Source organism: Pogoniulus pusillus, chromosome Z (genome assembly GCF_015220805.1).
Source record: "Pogoniulus pusillus isolate bPogPus1 chromosome Z, bPogPus1.pri, whole genome shotgun sequence".
NCBI lineage: Eukaryota > Metazoa > Chordata > Aves > Piciformes > Lybiidae > Pogoniulus > Pogoniulus pusillus.
In genome coordinates, this window is record NC_087309.1 from 66,193,543 (window position 1) to 66,211,212 (window position 17,670).

The following is a 17,670-nucleotide window of genomic DNA, read 5'->3' on the forward strand; positions in this document are numbered from 1 at the left end:
CAGGTTGGCCAGGGAGGATGCTCCCTCCCTGGAGGTGTCCAAGACTAGATTGGATGAGGCCTTGAGCCACCTGTTCTAGTGGAAGTGTTCCTTGCCTATGGCAGGTGATTTGAACTAGATGACCTTTGAGGTCCTTTCTAACCTAAACCATTCTTTGATTCTAAGTCTTTCAATTTGCTAATGACAAATACTAATGATGTATCGAATCTCCAGGGACTGAAACTGCACTATTTGTTTGAGACCAGTCTGGAGAAAAAGGGACAATCTGATGCAATGTCACTTTTTATCCAAGAACATAACACGGAGGTGATGGGATGAGAAAAAGAATTGCCTTTCCTCAGTGGTTGTCAATAAAAGCAAGTGCCCATCATAGATCTATAGGATGAAGGAAATGTCTGGCTTCAAAACATTTTAATAGGCTGTTTATAAATGGACCTATTAATTTCAGAGTACTAGTGCAACTTCTCAGCACTGTCCTACTAGGAGTCTTTAAACAGCTTAAGCATACTACTTCAATATGCAAGGGGTAAAAAAGGATTTGAGAACTCCTAACACCGGAAATCATAACCATATTCAGAAAGCTTAAAGAATATAATAGTAGAGAATCACTACTCTGCCTGATTTTTATTACTAATGGATAAAGGGTAAGAAAGTACAAAAAAATAAAAATAGGTGCCAATAGTATGTGGAAACACATCCAATCAACTTCCTTTTGTAACACTGAGCCTGTTACTAGTTTCTTCACATTTTCCAGTAATCTAATAATTGTGAGCCACACGACATTATCAAAATTGGCTAATCTTTGTTCTGGGGATGATGTCCTTCAATAGCTTTACAGTCTACTCTTCTACTGATAAAGACAGAGATTGTCACTTCTGAATTCATTTATACTTCACTCTCCTCATCCCTCTCAGAAGAAATTAGCCTGTGTCTCCCAGTGAGCCTAATGTAATGACTTGGATTGTTCCTCGTTTGTTCTGCAATCTTGGTGCAGGCTCTGCAGGCTGACTGAACTGTGAAGCTGCGTTGTCATACTATACCTGTTGGCCAAAAGCTGTGATCTGGTTCCAGAAGGAGAGGTTAGGTAAATTGCCAAGTCTCCACGTCGAGGGTGTGTAATAGTGACACGCACAACAACATGCTCCAGGTAGATGACGTGATGGTTGGGATTATCTGAACAGCCAGTGGCTTTGTAAATCGAACGGACAATGCTGTCGGGTCGTATGGTTCTGTAACACAAGCACACAAAACAGTATCAGCATTTCTTGCTTTTTCTGCAAAATGAGACAGCCACATCTCTTTTGCTCAGTAGTAAATGACAGTGTTGGACAATCATTTCTGATAAGTCAGCAGCCTATAACTGTTCATTTTAACACTAGCTTCCTAGCTGACACTTTCACCATAGGGTACTTTTTTTACCACAGCGGATGGTAACTATCTGGTTTTCTGTTAAGCATGCACCCGTGCTATAAGAGGACACTGAAAAACATCTAGTAAGAATAAGCCTTTGGGACAGAGCATTTTTGTGGATTAGTGGCCATCTGAGAACTGTTGGGATTGTCATGGAATCACAGCTGGTTTTTAAGCCGCGGGAAATGCCTGGCATAGCCTGGCATCCTTGCTTACGTAATAGCAAGTATTACATGTTAACTGTACCAAACAGCATGTCACTCAGCTGGTTTAAACTGGTATGACTGCAGTCTGACTGCAGTCTGACTACCAGTTATGGACCAAGTCTGTCAAGCTTATTTATCAAACAATAATTTCAATGCTTTGAAAGTGTGCCTTGAAACTGAATAGAATTTTGTTCTTAAGTCTGATTCTATGAAGACACTATGTTACCAAGTGGCAAGCAGTTTAATCTTAGCCTGTGAGCTACAGGCTCCTGAGATGGAGCAAAACATCATGGAGCATTTCAATAAAAACAGTATTTGCTTGTTAGATCCTGGACTGGGAAGTCTGTACTGATCTTACAAAGGTAACTGTAGCGTACTCAACCAAACATGCTTCTTCTTTGGTGCATCATCTACATCACAATCAATCATATTCCAGCCTGGCTTGCTTTTGACTTTCAACTTTGGGGGCTTTATTTTGTCTAGGACCTTTTTCCAAGTGCTACAAGGAACAGCATTTACAGGCAAATGATGTGACATCTGTGAAGGTGAGGGATCCCCGGTATAGCTTTCAAAATGACACATTACACACAACGCAAGGGAGGTGTAAATTATACCAAATTCCTTTCCATAAGTTTACGTCAGTAAGAGTTTTGGCAGCGGGTATTACTTGATTTGCCGATCTGTGTTCTCCACACACACATGCTGTGGAGGGACTGTTGTCCACTTTTCTGCTTCTATCACCATTGCTTCAGCATCCATCAGTCCAAATCCATAGAGATGGCTCACTGCAAGACAAAAACAGAATGGTTGCCATTATAGCATAATGCCTTGATTTTCATCATAGACCAGTTCCAGAGAGCCACATCCTAACAGTAGCTACATCTTTTCTCCTTCTTCCTTGATTTTGCACAATGATCAAAAATCTCCTTGCCAGAAACAATAATGACTTTATCTAATTAGTTCTTGGCATCTATTAACTGCTTTATTACAATAGTGGTAAACAATCTGCATTAATAATACTGACTTAACACAAGAAGTACGGACCAGAAATGCAGAACTCCAGATATTACAACTACCTCTGCCTCTCCCTTTGTCCACGTGCCTTAATTCAGCCCAGTCCTCTTACATGACATGACATTAAAAGGTGTGAAGAGGCAGAGAAGGGTTATTTTCATTACCATACACATTGAAGGTGACTGAGACAATGTCTTTTTGTAACCACTGTATGCTCATAACATCCCTGAGTGGGATATTGGGATAGGATGTTCTCCTATCCCAATATGCATCATGGTTGCCACTGGCCAGCCAAAATGCTGGATCCAACATTTCCATTAGGCTGTTTGCATAATGAACATGAAAAGCAATGGTATATGAAATCCAGGGCCCTAAAGAAAAAGTGGCTTTCATGCAGAGTCTGTGTCAGAAAGGCTCCTTCCTGTGCTAGTTTGAAGCAGGGTAGAATGTTTTGGTGAGAAGAACTAGATTATAGGCTGTGAAAGGAAAACAATGGTGATGTCTACTTCCCTCAGAAGTCTCACTGAGGAGTTTGGGAAGAAGAAATGAAAACATTAGGTAACACCCTCACCATTTTCTCTCACTCTGGCTTGGGCTGCTGGCTGAGCAACATCTTACTCCCTAACCTCACCTTCCATTTGGCTTAACCCACTTTGCTTCATAACCTCTTGGCTGAACCTCTATTCTTCTTTAGGACTGGGGTAAGGTTGAGAGGGGCAGGGGGAAGGTGCAGGGGTGGTTGAGAGCCCCTCCTGGGGACTCAGGTTTCTGGAAGGGGAGTTGTGTTTCTGTATTACCTTTTCATTTGTATATTTCTGTCTATAACTGTATATACTGTAAATATCTGCTTGTATATTGTGCTAGCTGTAAATAAATAGCTTCATCCATATTTCCAGAGCTGTCTGAGTCTAGTCTGGGTGACTTCAAAAGTGTGGGGGCCGGGGAACACCCAAATCATCACACTTCCTTTATCTCCTTTGTACATCTGTAGATGAAGGACAGATCTGTACAATGCTGGAAAGAGCTGTGAACATTGCTGTCAATGTCTGGTACTACCTACTGCACACACAGTGGTACTAGTCCACACACAGAGGTTAGCAATCTGTTAATGCACATTCCTGGATGTTCCATCCTCACCTCCATCTGCCTTTCAGGCTACGGAGAGTCAACAATAGGACCCTTGCAAAACACTAAGCAATTTATCTATAATGCCTGAATGCTTTCTACTTAAAGAAGCAAAGGGCTTTAAAGCATCATCTTTCTTAAGATAAAACCCTCTTGAACTTCCAAATCCAACACCCAAAGTGCGATATTTCCAATAAACATCACCAACAGCAAGCCCTGCCTGCCTGACCTAGTGGTCTTCCATAATAGAGTGACTAGACCAGTGGACAAGGGAAGATCTGTGGATGTTGTCTATCTGGAATTCTGTAAGGCCTTCAATATGGTCCTCCACAACATCCCTGCCTCTGAATTGCAGAGCAACAGATTTGATGAGTGGATTGCTGGGTAGATGACTAGCTGGTTGGATGGTCACATCCAAAGGGTGGTGGTCAATGGATTGATGTCCAGATGGAAACTAGTGACAAGTGGTATCCCCCAGGGGCCCATACTGGGATCAGTGCTGTTTAGTATCTCAGTATCTTCACCAGTGATACCGACAGTGGGACTAAGCGCGCCTTTAGCAAGTCTGCAGATGACACCAAGGTGAGTGGTGCTGTTGACATGTCTGAGGGATTGAATGGCATCCACAGGGACTTGGACAAGCATGAGAAGAGGACCTATCTGAATGTTATGATGTTCAACAAGGCTAAATGCAAGTTCCTTCATGTGAGTTGAGGTAGTCATAGAATCATAGAATGGCTTAGGTTGGAAGGGACTTCAGAGATCATCTGCCAAAGGCAGGAACACTTCCACTAGAACAGGTGGCTCAAGGCCTCATCCAGTCTAGTCTTGGACACCTCCAGGGAGGGAGCATCCACAGCCTCCCTGGCCAACCTGTTCAGTGTTTTGCCACCCTCACCGGAAAGAACTTCTTCCTAACATCTAGTCTAAATCTCCCCTCTTTCAGTTTAAACCCATTACTCCTAATCCTGTCATTACAAGACCTTGTAAATAGTCCCTCCCCAGCCTTCCTGTAGGCCCTTTTTGGATACTGGAAGGCCACTATAAGGTCTCCACGAAGCCTTCTCTTCTCCAGGCTGAAGAGCCCCAACTCTTGTAGCCTGTCCTCATAGGAGAGATGATCCAGCCCTCTGATCATCTTTGTGGCCCTCCTCTGGACTTGCTCCAATGGTTCCATGTCCTTTTTGTGTTGGAAGATCCAGTTCTCCAACAGGCCAGTGGATGAAGGGATCGAGAGCAGCCCTGTGGAGGGGAACTTGGGTGTATTGGTGGATAAGAAGTACATTATGAAATGAAATGGAGTACTTGCTTCCCAGAAGGCCAGCCATGCCCTGGGCAGCATCAAAAGAAGCATAGCCAGTAGGTCAAAGTGGTTGATTCTGCCCCTTTGTTCTGCTGAGACTTCAACTGGCGTTCTGTGTCCACCTCTGGAGCCCTCAGCACAGGAAAGAAAGGGACCTGTTGGGGTGGGTCCAGAAGAGAGCCACAAAAATCAACATAGGGCTGAAATACCTCTCCTGTGAAGAAAGGCTGAGAGAGCTGGAGTTGTTTAGGCTGCAGGAGTGAAGGCTCCATGGAGATCTTATTAATGTCTTTCAGTACTTAAAGGGAGCCTATAAGAAAGATGAGGACAGCCTTTTTGGCAGGGCCTGTAGTGATGTGACAAGACTTAACAGTTTTAAACTAGAAGAGGGGAGATTTATACCAGATATAAGGAATAATTTTTTCACAATGAAGGTGGTAAAGCTTGCCCAGATGGTGGTAGAACCCCATCCCTGAGGCATTCAAGGTCAGGTTGGATGGGGTTCTGAGCAACCTGATCTACTGGAAGGCACTTTTTCCAACTCAAACCAATCTATGATTCTATGACTTGTGCCAGTTGTCTACCTTTCACTTTTCTGTAAATTCAAGAGTACTTAACTGAAGTTAACTACTTCAAGAATTCCAGCAGTTCATGCGGGCTAAATGTTTCGCTTGCTGACCAAGCTGTGTGGTTTTGGTTGCTGTTCCAATCAAAACAGAAGCTTGCAAATGGATTTTGATGAATTAGAAGAGCTGCTGGCCATGTTGTTTTATTGTGACAAATTGGTGGGCTTGGTAAATGTCTTACTGAGGAAAGCGAAAGAAGAAAGCTTCCAGAGGGAGTAGTTTTGATCATAAATATTAATAAATCAGGTTTGCTTGCTACTGCAGACAATACTACCAGAAAAACTTCAGAAAACCAAGTGCTATTTCAATCAGTAATGCAACAAGTCATGGTTTAAGTCTTTCCAAGTGCACTTTGCAAAGAGTTTGTGAAAGCAGCCTCTATTCATTGCTAAACCAAAATTCAAAGAATTCCATCCAAAAAACCCAAACCTTGTCAAACAAATAACAATTCAAAGTACAAAAATAATCACTGCTTAAGGATTCCATCTTCCATATATGGTAGTATCCAACATTGTCTGAAGCTGCCAGCTGAAGAGGGTTCCTCAATGGAAAATACTGTAAAGCATAATGACTCTGTAGTAAGTTGGTTTTCTTCGCATCTCTTTTCTCTTCAGTCCCCAAAAGAAGTGCACACAGCACAGAAATTGTCATTTAGAGAGACCTAAATATAACTCTTTTGCCAAGGCAGGTACTTGTTTCAGAAATTAAATACAAGGCCTAAAATACAGGAAAATAGTTAACTTCAGCCTTTTTTAAGCCTTATGAATTCTCTTTAATGTATTCCTCAAACAAATGGACAGGGAAAAAAAATGTCCCATTTTACGCGTGGGTGAAGGCAGTCAGAAAAAGGGCAAAGAAAGCTTAGATAGATAAACTGCTTATACTGTGCTGACAGCTCCTGTAATGGGAATCTCCTTTGCCATCCTGCAAAAACTCCATTTTTAGATGATAGCATACTTATTTGTGAAGTCACTTGTCTGTTCTTACATTGCATGTATCACTCTGACATTTATGGTTTTACTCATTAATCTGTCTGCTCTAAAAAAAGAACAGTTGGAGGAACAAGTCTTCACTCCCATGGTCTGTAGCTGTACACAGCTACTCTAGATCACAGGATCACAGGATGTCAGGGGTTGGAAGGGACCCAAAGAGTTCAATCCCCTGCCAGAACAGGACCATAATCCAGGTCAGGTCACAGAGGAACACATCCAGATAGGCCTTGAAAGACTTCACAACCTCTCTGAGGAGCCTGTTCCAGTGGTCTGTGACCTTTATGATAGAATCATAGAATCAACCAGGTTGGAAGAAACCTCCAAGATCATCCACTCCAACCTAGCACCCAGCCCTGTCCAGTCAACTAGACCATGGAACTAAGTGTCTCATCCAGGCTTTTCTTGAACACCTCCAGGGATGGTGACTCCACCACCTCCTGGGCAGCCCATTCCAATGGCAAATCACTCTCTCTGAGAAGAACTTCCTCCTAACATTGCTGTGGAGAGCCTGTAGGCCTGAAAATAGGCTTATCTATGCCTTGCCCTGCCTGGACATGTTTTTTCTGCCCAAACCAGAGGTAAACACATTAAATGGATAAAAGGGGCACAATAGACCTGGTGCCACAAAGTCTGGTCTGCCCAGGACTCCAGTTTGTAAGCATGTTGTGTAAGCCCCACACGCCCAGCTCGTGTCTAACTAGTGTAAGGCCCATGTGATCCCCACACTTGGGAAGTCCAGGCAAGAGGCTTTTGCCTATTATGGTAAGGTTTGGCTGACTGCCAACCTGATTGGTCATTCTAGTGGCCAAAGGGCCCTTAATCTCGGCCCACTTTTGATAAATGGGGGTACACAGGTAAACAACATGCTCGGACTCTCCCGATTGCTCAGACTCCCCACACTGCTTGCCTGTCTTCGTACTCACTTGCAGAGCTCACTTAAGCCTGCCTGCCTATATATATGTGGAGCCCATAGTCTCCCAGTCAGCTGTGCACACTCGCATGCCCACTGCCTATCATTGCCTGGTAAGCGCCATTGCTGCCGAGTTACCGGGAAGCAGACTCTGAATCATCCACACGCAATTGGCCTATGCAGCCAGCGTTACATCGTGCTGAGCCAGCACGACATCCTGCCTCTGCATCTGAGATCCTGCCAAGAATTCCTGGACAGAGCACCCAGAAGAAGCCAGGAGACAAGAGCAGAGATTGCATCCTTCATCCGGAGAACAAGGTCAGAGATTCACACTTTCCCCAGAAGCCAGGAGGATTCTCCTTTTCCTTGAAGCCGAAAGATTCCAGCCTCAAAGTCCACAGGCAGACACCCTGAAGTTTGGACACTAGTAATAGGCTGTGATGTAGGCCTGGAGGGTGATTGATAATTAATCAGATTTGTAAGTGAATGCTTTAATGCCTCTGTAATAATCTATTGCCTCTGCCATAGAGGAGAAAGAGTTTCCAGCCCACTCTTCTGGGCAAATAGTATATAGACCCCAAGTGGCATTAAGCCATGGGGAAAACTCCTCTCTCTGTTTATAGTTTGAATGTTTGCTAGTTATTAATAAGTTACTGTAGATATTAATCATAGAATGTTTCCATGTTTTCTTCACAGAGAGAGTGATTTGCCATTGGAATGGGCTGCCCAGGGAGGTGGTGGAGGCACCGTCCCTGGAGGTGTTCAAGAAAAGATTGGATGAGGCACTTAGTGCCATGGTCTAGTTGACTGGATAGGGCTGGGGGATAGGTTGGACTGGATGATCTTCGAGGTCTCTTCCAACCCGGTTGATTTTATGATTGTGTAGAATCTTTTTAATATTATATACAGTGGTGGGGGGTGGTGAGACTCCAGAATATTGAGTTTAATAAATACTTAATTTTATAGAATATTATCTCACACCAATTAATTTCTCCCCTCTGCCAAAATCAGTGTAGGCGGCAGAATACCCCTCTGTGGCAAACATCCAGTCTATATTTCCCCCAGCACAACTTGAGACTGTGTCCCCTTGTTCTGTTGCTGGTTGTCTGGGAGATGAGACCAACCTCCACCTGGCTACAGCCTCCCTTCAGGTAGTTGTAGACAGCAATGAGGTCACCCCTCAGCCTCCTCTTCTCCAGGATAAACAACCCCAGCTCCCTCAGCCTCTCCTCATAGGGCTTGTGTTCCAGGCCTCTCTCCAGCTTCATTGCCCTCCTCTGGACATGTTCCAGCACCTCAACATCTCTCTTGAATTGAGGGGCCCAGAACTGGACACAGGACTCAAGGTATGGCCTGACCAGTGCTGAGTACAGGGGCAGAATAACCTCCCTCGTCCTACTGGCCACACTGTTCCTGATGCAGGCCAGGATGCCATTGGCTCTCTTGGCCACCTGGGCACACTGCTGGCTCATCTTCAGCCTACTATCTATCAGTACCCCCAGGTCCCTTTCTTCCTGGCTGCTCCGCAGCCACTCTGTCCCCAGCCTGTAGCACTGCTTGGGGTTGTTGTGGCCAAAGTGCACAACCCTGCACTTGGCCTTGTTAAATCTCATCCCATTGGCCTCTGCCCACCCATCCAGCCTGTCCAGGTCCCTCTGCAGGGCTCTCCTACCTTCCAACAGAACAACACCTTTTCCTAGCTTGGTGTCATCTGCAAACTTACTGATGCTGGACTTAATCCCCCATCCAGATCATCAGTAAAGATATTGAACAGGACTGGGCCCAGAACTGATCCTTGGGGAACACCACTAGTGACAGCTGCCAACTGGATGTGGCACCATTCACCACCACTCTCTGGGCCCGGCCTCCCAGCCAGTTCTTGACCCATATCAGAGTGAATCTGTCCAAGCCACGAGCTGCCAGCTTTGCCAGGACCTTGTTGTGGCAGACAGTGTCAAAGGCTTTGCTGCAGTCCAGGTAGACTACATCCACAGCCTTCCCCACATTCACCAGGCAGGTAACCTGATCATAAAAGGAGATCAAGTTGATCACCTAGGACTGTTATGGAGGGCCTGTAGACCCGAAAAGAGGCTTATTTATGCCTGCCCTGCCTGGACACGTTTTTCTGTCTAAGCCAGAGGTAAACACATTAAAGGGATAAAAAGGAGGCACAACAGACCTGGTGCCATAAAGTCTGGCCTGCCAGGACCTCTGGTTGTAAACATGTTGTGTAAGCCCCCACACACCCAGCTCATGCTTCCCTGGTGTAAGCCCATGTGATCCCCATATTTGGGAAAGTCCAGGCAAGTGGCATTTATCTATTATGGTAAGGTTTGGCTAACTGCCAACCTGATTGGTCATTCTAGTGGCCAAGGGGCCATTAATCTCAGCCCACATTCAATAAATAGGGGTACACAGGTAAACAACATGCTCGGACCCCCACGCTCAGACTCTATTGCATAGCTCAGACACTCAGACCCTCATGCTCTGACCCATTTGCAGCTTGGACTCCTCTGCCTGTGTACCTTAGTTGCAGAGCTCACTTAAGCCTGCCTATATATATATATATATATATGTGGAGCCCATAGTCTCCAGCCAGCTGTGCACACTTGCACACCACTGTGTTATCAGGACCAGATCCTGTATTGCCTGCCTTTACCTACAGAACACAGTCTCCTAAGCAGCCGTGCACACCTCGCATGCCCGCTGCCTATCATTGCCCGGTAAGCGCCATGGTCGCTGAGTTAACCAGGAAGTAGACTCTGGATTGTCTGCACACAATCGGCCTGCCAGCAATGTGAGAATTGTGCTGAGACTGCACGATATTCTTCTCCTGCACCTGAGATCCTGCCTAAGAATCCCTGTACAGAGCACCCAGAAGAAGCCAGCAGCACAAAGGTAGAGACTGCATCCTTCACCAGGAGAACCAGGTCAGAGACTGTCTTTCCCCAGAAACTGGGAAGATTCATCCTTTCCCCTCAAGCCGGGAGGATTCCAGCCTCAAAGTCCACAGGCAGAGATCCCCTGAAGTTTGGACACGGGCATAGGCTGTGACATAGCCCTGGAGGGTGATTGATGATTAATAAGAGTTGTAAGTAATTGCTTTAATACCTCTGTAAATATCTGTTTCCTCTGCCATAGAGCAGAATCAGTTTCCAGCCCACTCTGCTGGACAAATAGCATATGGACCCCAAACGGTATTTGCCGCGGGGGAAACTCCTCTCTCTGTTTATAGTTTGAATGTTTGCTAGTTATTAATAAGTCATTGTAGATATTTTATCCTAGAATGTTTTCATAACCGTGTAGAACATTTAATATTAATATACAGTGGTTGGGGGTGGTGAGAGTTCAGAACACTGAGTTTAATAAATATATATCTTTATATAATATTACCTCACCCCAATTAATTTCTCCCCTCCACCAAAATGGGCATAGGTGACAGTACCCCTCCATGACAAGGACCTGCCCTTCCTAAATCCATGATGGCTGGGCCTAATCCCTTGGCCATCCTGTAGGTGCTTTGTGATGGCACTCAAGGTGACCTGTTCCATCACCTTGCCTGGCACTCACGTCAGGCTGACAGGTCTGTAGTTTTCCACTTCCTCCTTCTGGCCCTTCTTGTGGATGGGTATCACACTGGCCAGCTTCCAGTCTTTGGGGACCTCTCCAGAGAGCCAGGACTGTTGACAAATGATGCAGAGTGGCTTGGCCAGCTCTCTCAGCACCCTAGGATGGACCCCATCTGGTCCCATGGACTTGTGAGGATCCAAGTGGCTCAGCAGGTCCCCTACTTTTTCCTCGTGGATTATAGGGGGACTATACTGGTCCCTGACTCCATCTGCCAGCTCAGGAGGCAAGCTGTTCTGAAGACAACCTGTTCCACTATTGAAGATTAAGTAAAGAAGTTCCCCCTTGTCTTCAGGTGGAGCCTTTTGTGCTGCAGCTTACATCCATTGCTCCTTGTCCTATCACAGGGAGCAAGTGAGTAGAGCCTGCCCTCCTACTCCTGACACCCAGCCCTCAGATATTTATAAACATTCATTAAATCCCCTCTCAGTCTTCTCTTCTCCACACTAAAAAGCCCCAGGTTCCTCAGCCTCTCCTCATAAGCCATGACCTCCAGTTCCCTCGTCATCCTCACAGCCCTCTGCTGGACCCTCTCCAGCTGATCCCTGTCCCTCTTTAACTGGGGAGCCCAAAACTAAATACAGCATTCAAGATGAGGTCTCACCAGGGCAGAGTAGAGGGGGAGGAGAACCTCCCTTGATCTGCTGGACACACTCTTCCCAATACACCCCAGGATCCCATTGGCCTTGGCCACAAGGGCACACTGCTGTCCCATGGATAACTTGTTATACGCCAGGACTCCAAGGTCACTCTCCACAGGACTACTCTCCAGTAGATCACTTCCCAACCTGTACTGCTGCAGTTTATTACTCCTCCCCAGATGCAAGACTCTGCATTTGTGCTTGTTGAACCTCATTATTTCCACTGTGCCCAGCTCTCCAGTCTGTCCAAGTCTTGCTGGATGGCCATGCAGTCTTCAGCACTACATTTAAACAGTAAGAGACTAAATTTTCATGAATGGAAAGATCTTTTGAGCTAACAGAAGGAAATTCCTGAGAGGTAGCAACTTGCATTGTGTTAGTGCCCAGGATAGCCAGCTGTAAAATGCTATGAATTTGATTCAACCACAGAGCTTGAAGAAGAGTAAAATTTCCCCTCAAGTAACTTTTCCTCATGCAGAAGTAATGTTGGAAGAGCCTCTAATATTGCCACAACCAGGCATTGACCTTCTGATGAGAACTTAAATGGCTTTTCTGCCACCAAACATTAGAAATTTTTTGCCTTGCTATGCATATAAAAAATAATAAAAAAAAATCTAGAAAGTGCACTTTCTAATTCTCCTACCCTAAAACTTAGAATAGTGTTTATTTTTGCCCAAGAGAAAAAATACCACTGAAGGTTATGTGGCTATGCTAACTATTGGCATTCAATGCTTAAACACTCTTGCATGAGAGTAGAGGTGGTAGTGACAAGTTCTGCGCCTGCTGGCTTTGTTCCACAGCTGAAAAAGATGCACATTTATTCCTTCAAAGGCCTTCCTATTGAAAAAAAAAAAAACAGTTTCCTGGCAGTGAAGGGTGCTCCTAAATCCTTCCACGTGGGTAGCTTTGAGGCAGAGCACATTTTGCTGTCTGCAACATTTGCACTTCAAAGCCACAGATATAGTGGGTTGGTTAGCAGCTACAGGTACCGACCAAGACCCTCAATTTTCAAAGACTAAATAACAGTAATTTAGGATAGAATCACAGAGTTAACTAAAGTAGTGTGTGTCTTGGAGAAGAAAGTAGATTTTATTCCCTATTGCCTTCAAATTGCACCCATTATTTTGTCTATACGTTAGTACTACTGTGAAGTCTATGCTAGAGTGTCCCTCTCAGAGGATAAAAACTACCTCAGTGGTCCACATGAGGTCACAAATGTCTTCTGGGAAACATCTGGAACTAACACTGATTCGTATGCGAAAGATACTGAGTTCACTTCTGTGTACTCAAAGAGACAATGGTGACATAAGTGCAAAATGCCCCAGGATCTTGCACATATCTGCTTATGTGCTCTTCATTACTGCTGCTGTGAATTGATGCTGGGCTCAGCTGTTGGTAGCAGGCACTTCATATGTCAGAGGGAGTGTAGGGCTGTTTTCTAAGAAGGTATTTGCCTTTTAGAGACAGAATGGGAATATGACCATGGTGCAAAGTAAGCTGCTGACTAAGCAGACTGCTGTTCTCATTGAGCTGAAGTGCTAAAAACTGTAAGCTTGTGATCAAGCTGTCCAGGGGCAGAACTGTCCTTGAATCCTCTCTCCTCAAGCAGCAATGTGAACTGATCCATTCCTACTTATACAAAATCACAGGCACACACAGACATTTACAGATGCAGGAGCAAAAGAAACTCCAACTTGCCTCCTGCAGCACACAATAAATACTGAGTTTTAGCTGATCTTTTTACTCTTCTTGTAATTAAAAAAAGAGAACATTTCTTGGCACTAAAGTCCATTTATTCATTCCTAGAGCAATTAGTGCAACATGAAATCAAGACCTGTTCAGCTGCTGGACAGGCTTCCTCAGCTTTTCTGTAATCCCTTTGTTTTTGTTTGAAACTGCTGCTGAAAATTCACTAATTCTCTCATTTATATACAGGAAGTATGTAAAGCTACCTCCAGGTCTAAAGGTAGTGTGCATAACCCACTGGAGTTGCCTAAGAGAAATAGGAATGGCTGGTGTTGATAATTCATAACACACCATCACGCAGACTCCAGGAAAACTGGATCCAAGACACTGGAAACACAGCCCTTGCAGTGCTTCAGTGCAGTTAAACTTGATCTCTTAGGCTGCAGTTTCACCACCTGTCATCAATATGACCAAGCAGTAGCTTAGATGCTAAGACTCTCTTGCTATTTTACTCATCTGACAAAAATCACTGCAGAATATTTTCTCCTCTTTATACCTCAGTCTTTAATTTATACACTATAAAAACAGCATAAGAAACACAAACAGTTTGTATACATGAATGAAATACCAAATCAGAAGGAAAGAAAAGGTACTAACTTCAGTTTGTCAAGTGAGTAATATGCAGCTTTTCTAAACTAAATTGGTACTTATGATGAGTTTTTCATTTAAGTTACTTCAGGATCTCGATTAAGTCTCATCCAGAATAAGACTGGCTAAATAGGAGTCTAAAATACCCCTTTATAATTGTGGTTCTCTTATATGTTGCTTAGCAAGACTAGAAGATATGAGAGTCTTGAGTTATTCTCATCCTTTTAACACTTCAAACTAACCTACACCAATATTTCTTCAACCTTTGACATTTTATTTACAGATATAAAGCTCTAAATTGCACACTGATTTAAGTTTCTGTAATTTCCTTAGTATGTGAAACTGCTTCAACTAGCAAATACCATTGTCTAAAGGAAATTTAGGGACAAAACAGGAGAAATGTCACGGTAACACAGAGCTTAAACAATTTGAATTTTGTTTTGTCATATCCTAACTAAGACAATGTTGCTCTTGAATGAGAATTTGTCTTTATTCAGCCATACTCCCCATTTCATGTCAACCTATGATCACTAATCTGGGATAACTGGGTGTGATTTCTGAAATGCATAACTGCTTTACAGGTCAATAACTGAGTTGTGGAAGGACATTACTTTTCATTCTTGCTTGTAAAACTGACTTGCCTTCAGGCTTTTCAGAGTAAGATTATTTGTATTTTTATACTTTACACAGAATTAACTCCTCATTTTTTCCTACTGATAGAGGAAATAGCAAACTCAGTCCTCCCTTCTCACAGAATTCCCTTAAACCCAGCTACTTTTGAAGACACAGCTGCAATGGGAGAAAACTGAGATCTTACATTTACCATTATGACAACGAAAGTGCAAGAGGAAGTTGTCCAATGTATTAGTCTTAAAAGCGGCATCTACAAAGATGCATGAGAAATTGAAGGGCTTTTATATTGGGATGTAAGGGGTTAAGCCCTCCTAGTGGTGGTCTGAACCTGACCCCAGGTGTAATGGTTAGCCCACTCCCACTTCCTGTCGAGACCCCCTTGTCCTGGAGTCCTGTACCCCTAAATGCCTCTCCTGCCCGGACTTTGGGGGGAAAGGGGAAAAGCCGCCTGGTTTCCCTCCCCCCTCGCCTGCCCTGCAGCCGTGAAGGGGGGGAGGACTGCCCCGTGAAGGGGGCGACTGCCCCGTGAGTTCCCGCGCTGGAGCCAGGCTGGGATTGGCCGTGCGCTTTTGTGCCTAAGGTGTGGTAACTCTGCCCTTTGTCTAGCGAAGGTTGTAAATATTGGGGGTCTTCCCGCCTTTGGGGTTCCTGCTTTGGAGTTTGCCTGTGCCTGGACGTATGTGTCTGCCTGAGCTCACACACTCCCCTGTGCCTGGACTGCAGAGACCTTCAGGAATTCGCTTTCCTATAGACACCTTTGTGTGCCTAACGACCCTTAACGACCCTTAACGATTCACCTGCAGCGGCTGGAAAGGAAGAGGAAGACAGACCGCACGAGTCAGCCTGAGTGAGTTATTTGGCTTAGCTTAATTTAGTAAGAAACTGCTATTAATTAATAGCTGAGGCCTTTTCCAACTTCTGACTTCCGATATGGTCAGATTATTGATGGTATCCTTGTAGGTTAATGCTCATGCAACTGAATCTGCTTATTAAACTAAATTAATCTTTGTATATATAGTTGTGGGGGCGGGTTTTTGGGAAAATAAAAAATAACTATTTTTGATAAATTCCTGACTCGGTCACATATTAATTCCTGCTCTCCGCAACACCCCTATAAAAACAGAGGATCTTCCTGTGTCTCTTTCTCTCTGCCCTGCCTGCCAGCAGCACCCTGGTCGAGGGCAGCTTTGGCCTTAGTGATCATGAGATGGTAGAGTTCAAGATCTTGTCTGGTGAGAACATGATATCAAGCAAGACTACAACCCTGGATTTCAGGAGGGCAAATTTTGGCCTTTTTCAAGCAATTGGTGGGTGAAATCTCATGGGAGAAGATACTAGAAGGCAGAGGGGCTCATGAAAGTTGGTTAACATTTAAGGACCTCTTCTCCCAAGCTCAAGATAAGTGCATCACAGGGAGTGGGAAATTGAGAAAGGGAGCCAGGAGACCTGCACAGTTAAGTAAGGAACTGCTTAGCAAACTTAAGTGGAAGAAGAGAGTCTACAGATGATGGAAGGAGGGGCTGGCCACCTGTGATGAGTATAGGACCATTGTCAGGGGATGCAGGGAGGCAACTAGGAAGGCTAAGGCCTCGCTGGAACTCAACCTTGCAAGGAAGGTCAAGGATAACAAAAAGGGCATCTTCAAATATATTGCAGGAAAAGCTAATGTTAGGGACAACACAGGCCCTCTGCTGAGTGAGGCGGGCGCCTTGGTGACAGAGGACACAAAGAAGGCAGAGTTACTAAATGCTTCTTTGTCTCTGTCTATACTGCTGGAGACTGTCCTCAGGAGCCCCTGACATTGGAGACACCAGAGGAAAGAATGACAAAGGAATCTTCTCTGGGTGATGAGGACTGGGTTAAGGAGTAATCTGGACATTCATAAGACCATGGGTCCCAATAGCACACCCCCACGGGTGCTGAGAGAGCTGGCAGAGGTCATTGCCAGACTACTCTCTACCATCTTCAGTAAGTCTTAGTGGACAGGAGAGGTGCCTGGGGACTCGAGAAGGGTGGATGTCACTTCAGTCTTCAAAAAGGGTAAGAAGGAGGATACAGTTGTTGTGGTAGGCCTGAACAGGCCAAAATAGGCTTACACATGTACTGGCTTGCCCAGACGTGTTGTTCTGCTCTCCCTCCCTCTGTTGTGGGGAGAAGCAATCACAGGAAAGAGGACGAAGAACCTGCAGCCACTGAGTCTAAGGACTCTGGCTTGCCCAGACTTGTTCTACCTCCTGTGGCAAACAAGGTACACATGCTTAGCTTGTGTCTGCCTTGTGCAAGGTCTATGCTTCTGCCAAATTTAGGTAAAGCAAGCCTATGGCTTAACCTAATATGGTCAATCTTGGCTAACTGCCATTCTGATTGGTTATTCTGTGTCCAAAGGCCCATTAGTCCCAGGCTACATTGATAAAAAGCAATGAGCAGATAACACAATGTGCTCTGCCATTGTATTCAAGACTGCTGCTGCCTGCTGCCATTGCTCACTGCCTTAGTGCATTGTGAACTGCCTGGGAACTCCACTGCCTCCAGTTTACCAGAACAGGCTCTAAATGCCTCCACGCAATGGGCCTGCATGGCCAATGTGACATCAATGCTGAGACTGCACATTGCAAGACATCCTGCCTGCACCTGAAAGTCTCCTGCCAAGATGGGAAGTCCTGGAGATACACAGATCATCCAGAGGAGTGAGGACCAGGTCAGAGATTGCTTGCCTCCTTTTTGCAGCACCCTGTGAAGCCTGGGAAGAATTGGAAGCCCCAGCACCTGATAAGAGAGTAACAGAATTCCCTGAAAGCATTTGGATACTGTCTGAAGCTGTAGCTCACCCTGTGAGTCGGGAGGTAATT

At 44.9% G+C, this 17,670-nt stretch overlaps 1 protein-coding gene across 2 annotated transcripts in view; it reads right to left on the minus strand.

Annotated features, from left to right (window-relative positions):
• PCSK5 (proprotein convertase subtilisin/kexin type 5) overlaps positions 1-17,670 on the minus strand; it is a 325,127-nt gene that overhangs the window by 119,130 nt on the left and 188,327 nt on the right. For both annotated transcript variants that reach the window (XM_064176708.1, XM_064176709.1), the window contains exons 11-12: positions 2,284-2,401; positions 1,041-1,229 (exon numbers count right to left, since the gene is read on the minus strand). In XM_064176708.1, the coding sequence (XP_064032778.1) occupies positions 1,041-1,229; positions 2,284-2,401 (307 nt within the window). The remainder of the gene's footprint in view (positions 1-1,040; positions 1,230-2,283; positions 2,402-17,670) is intronic.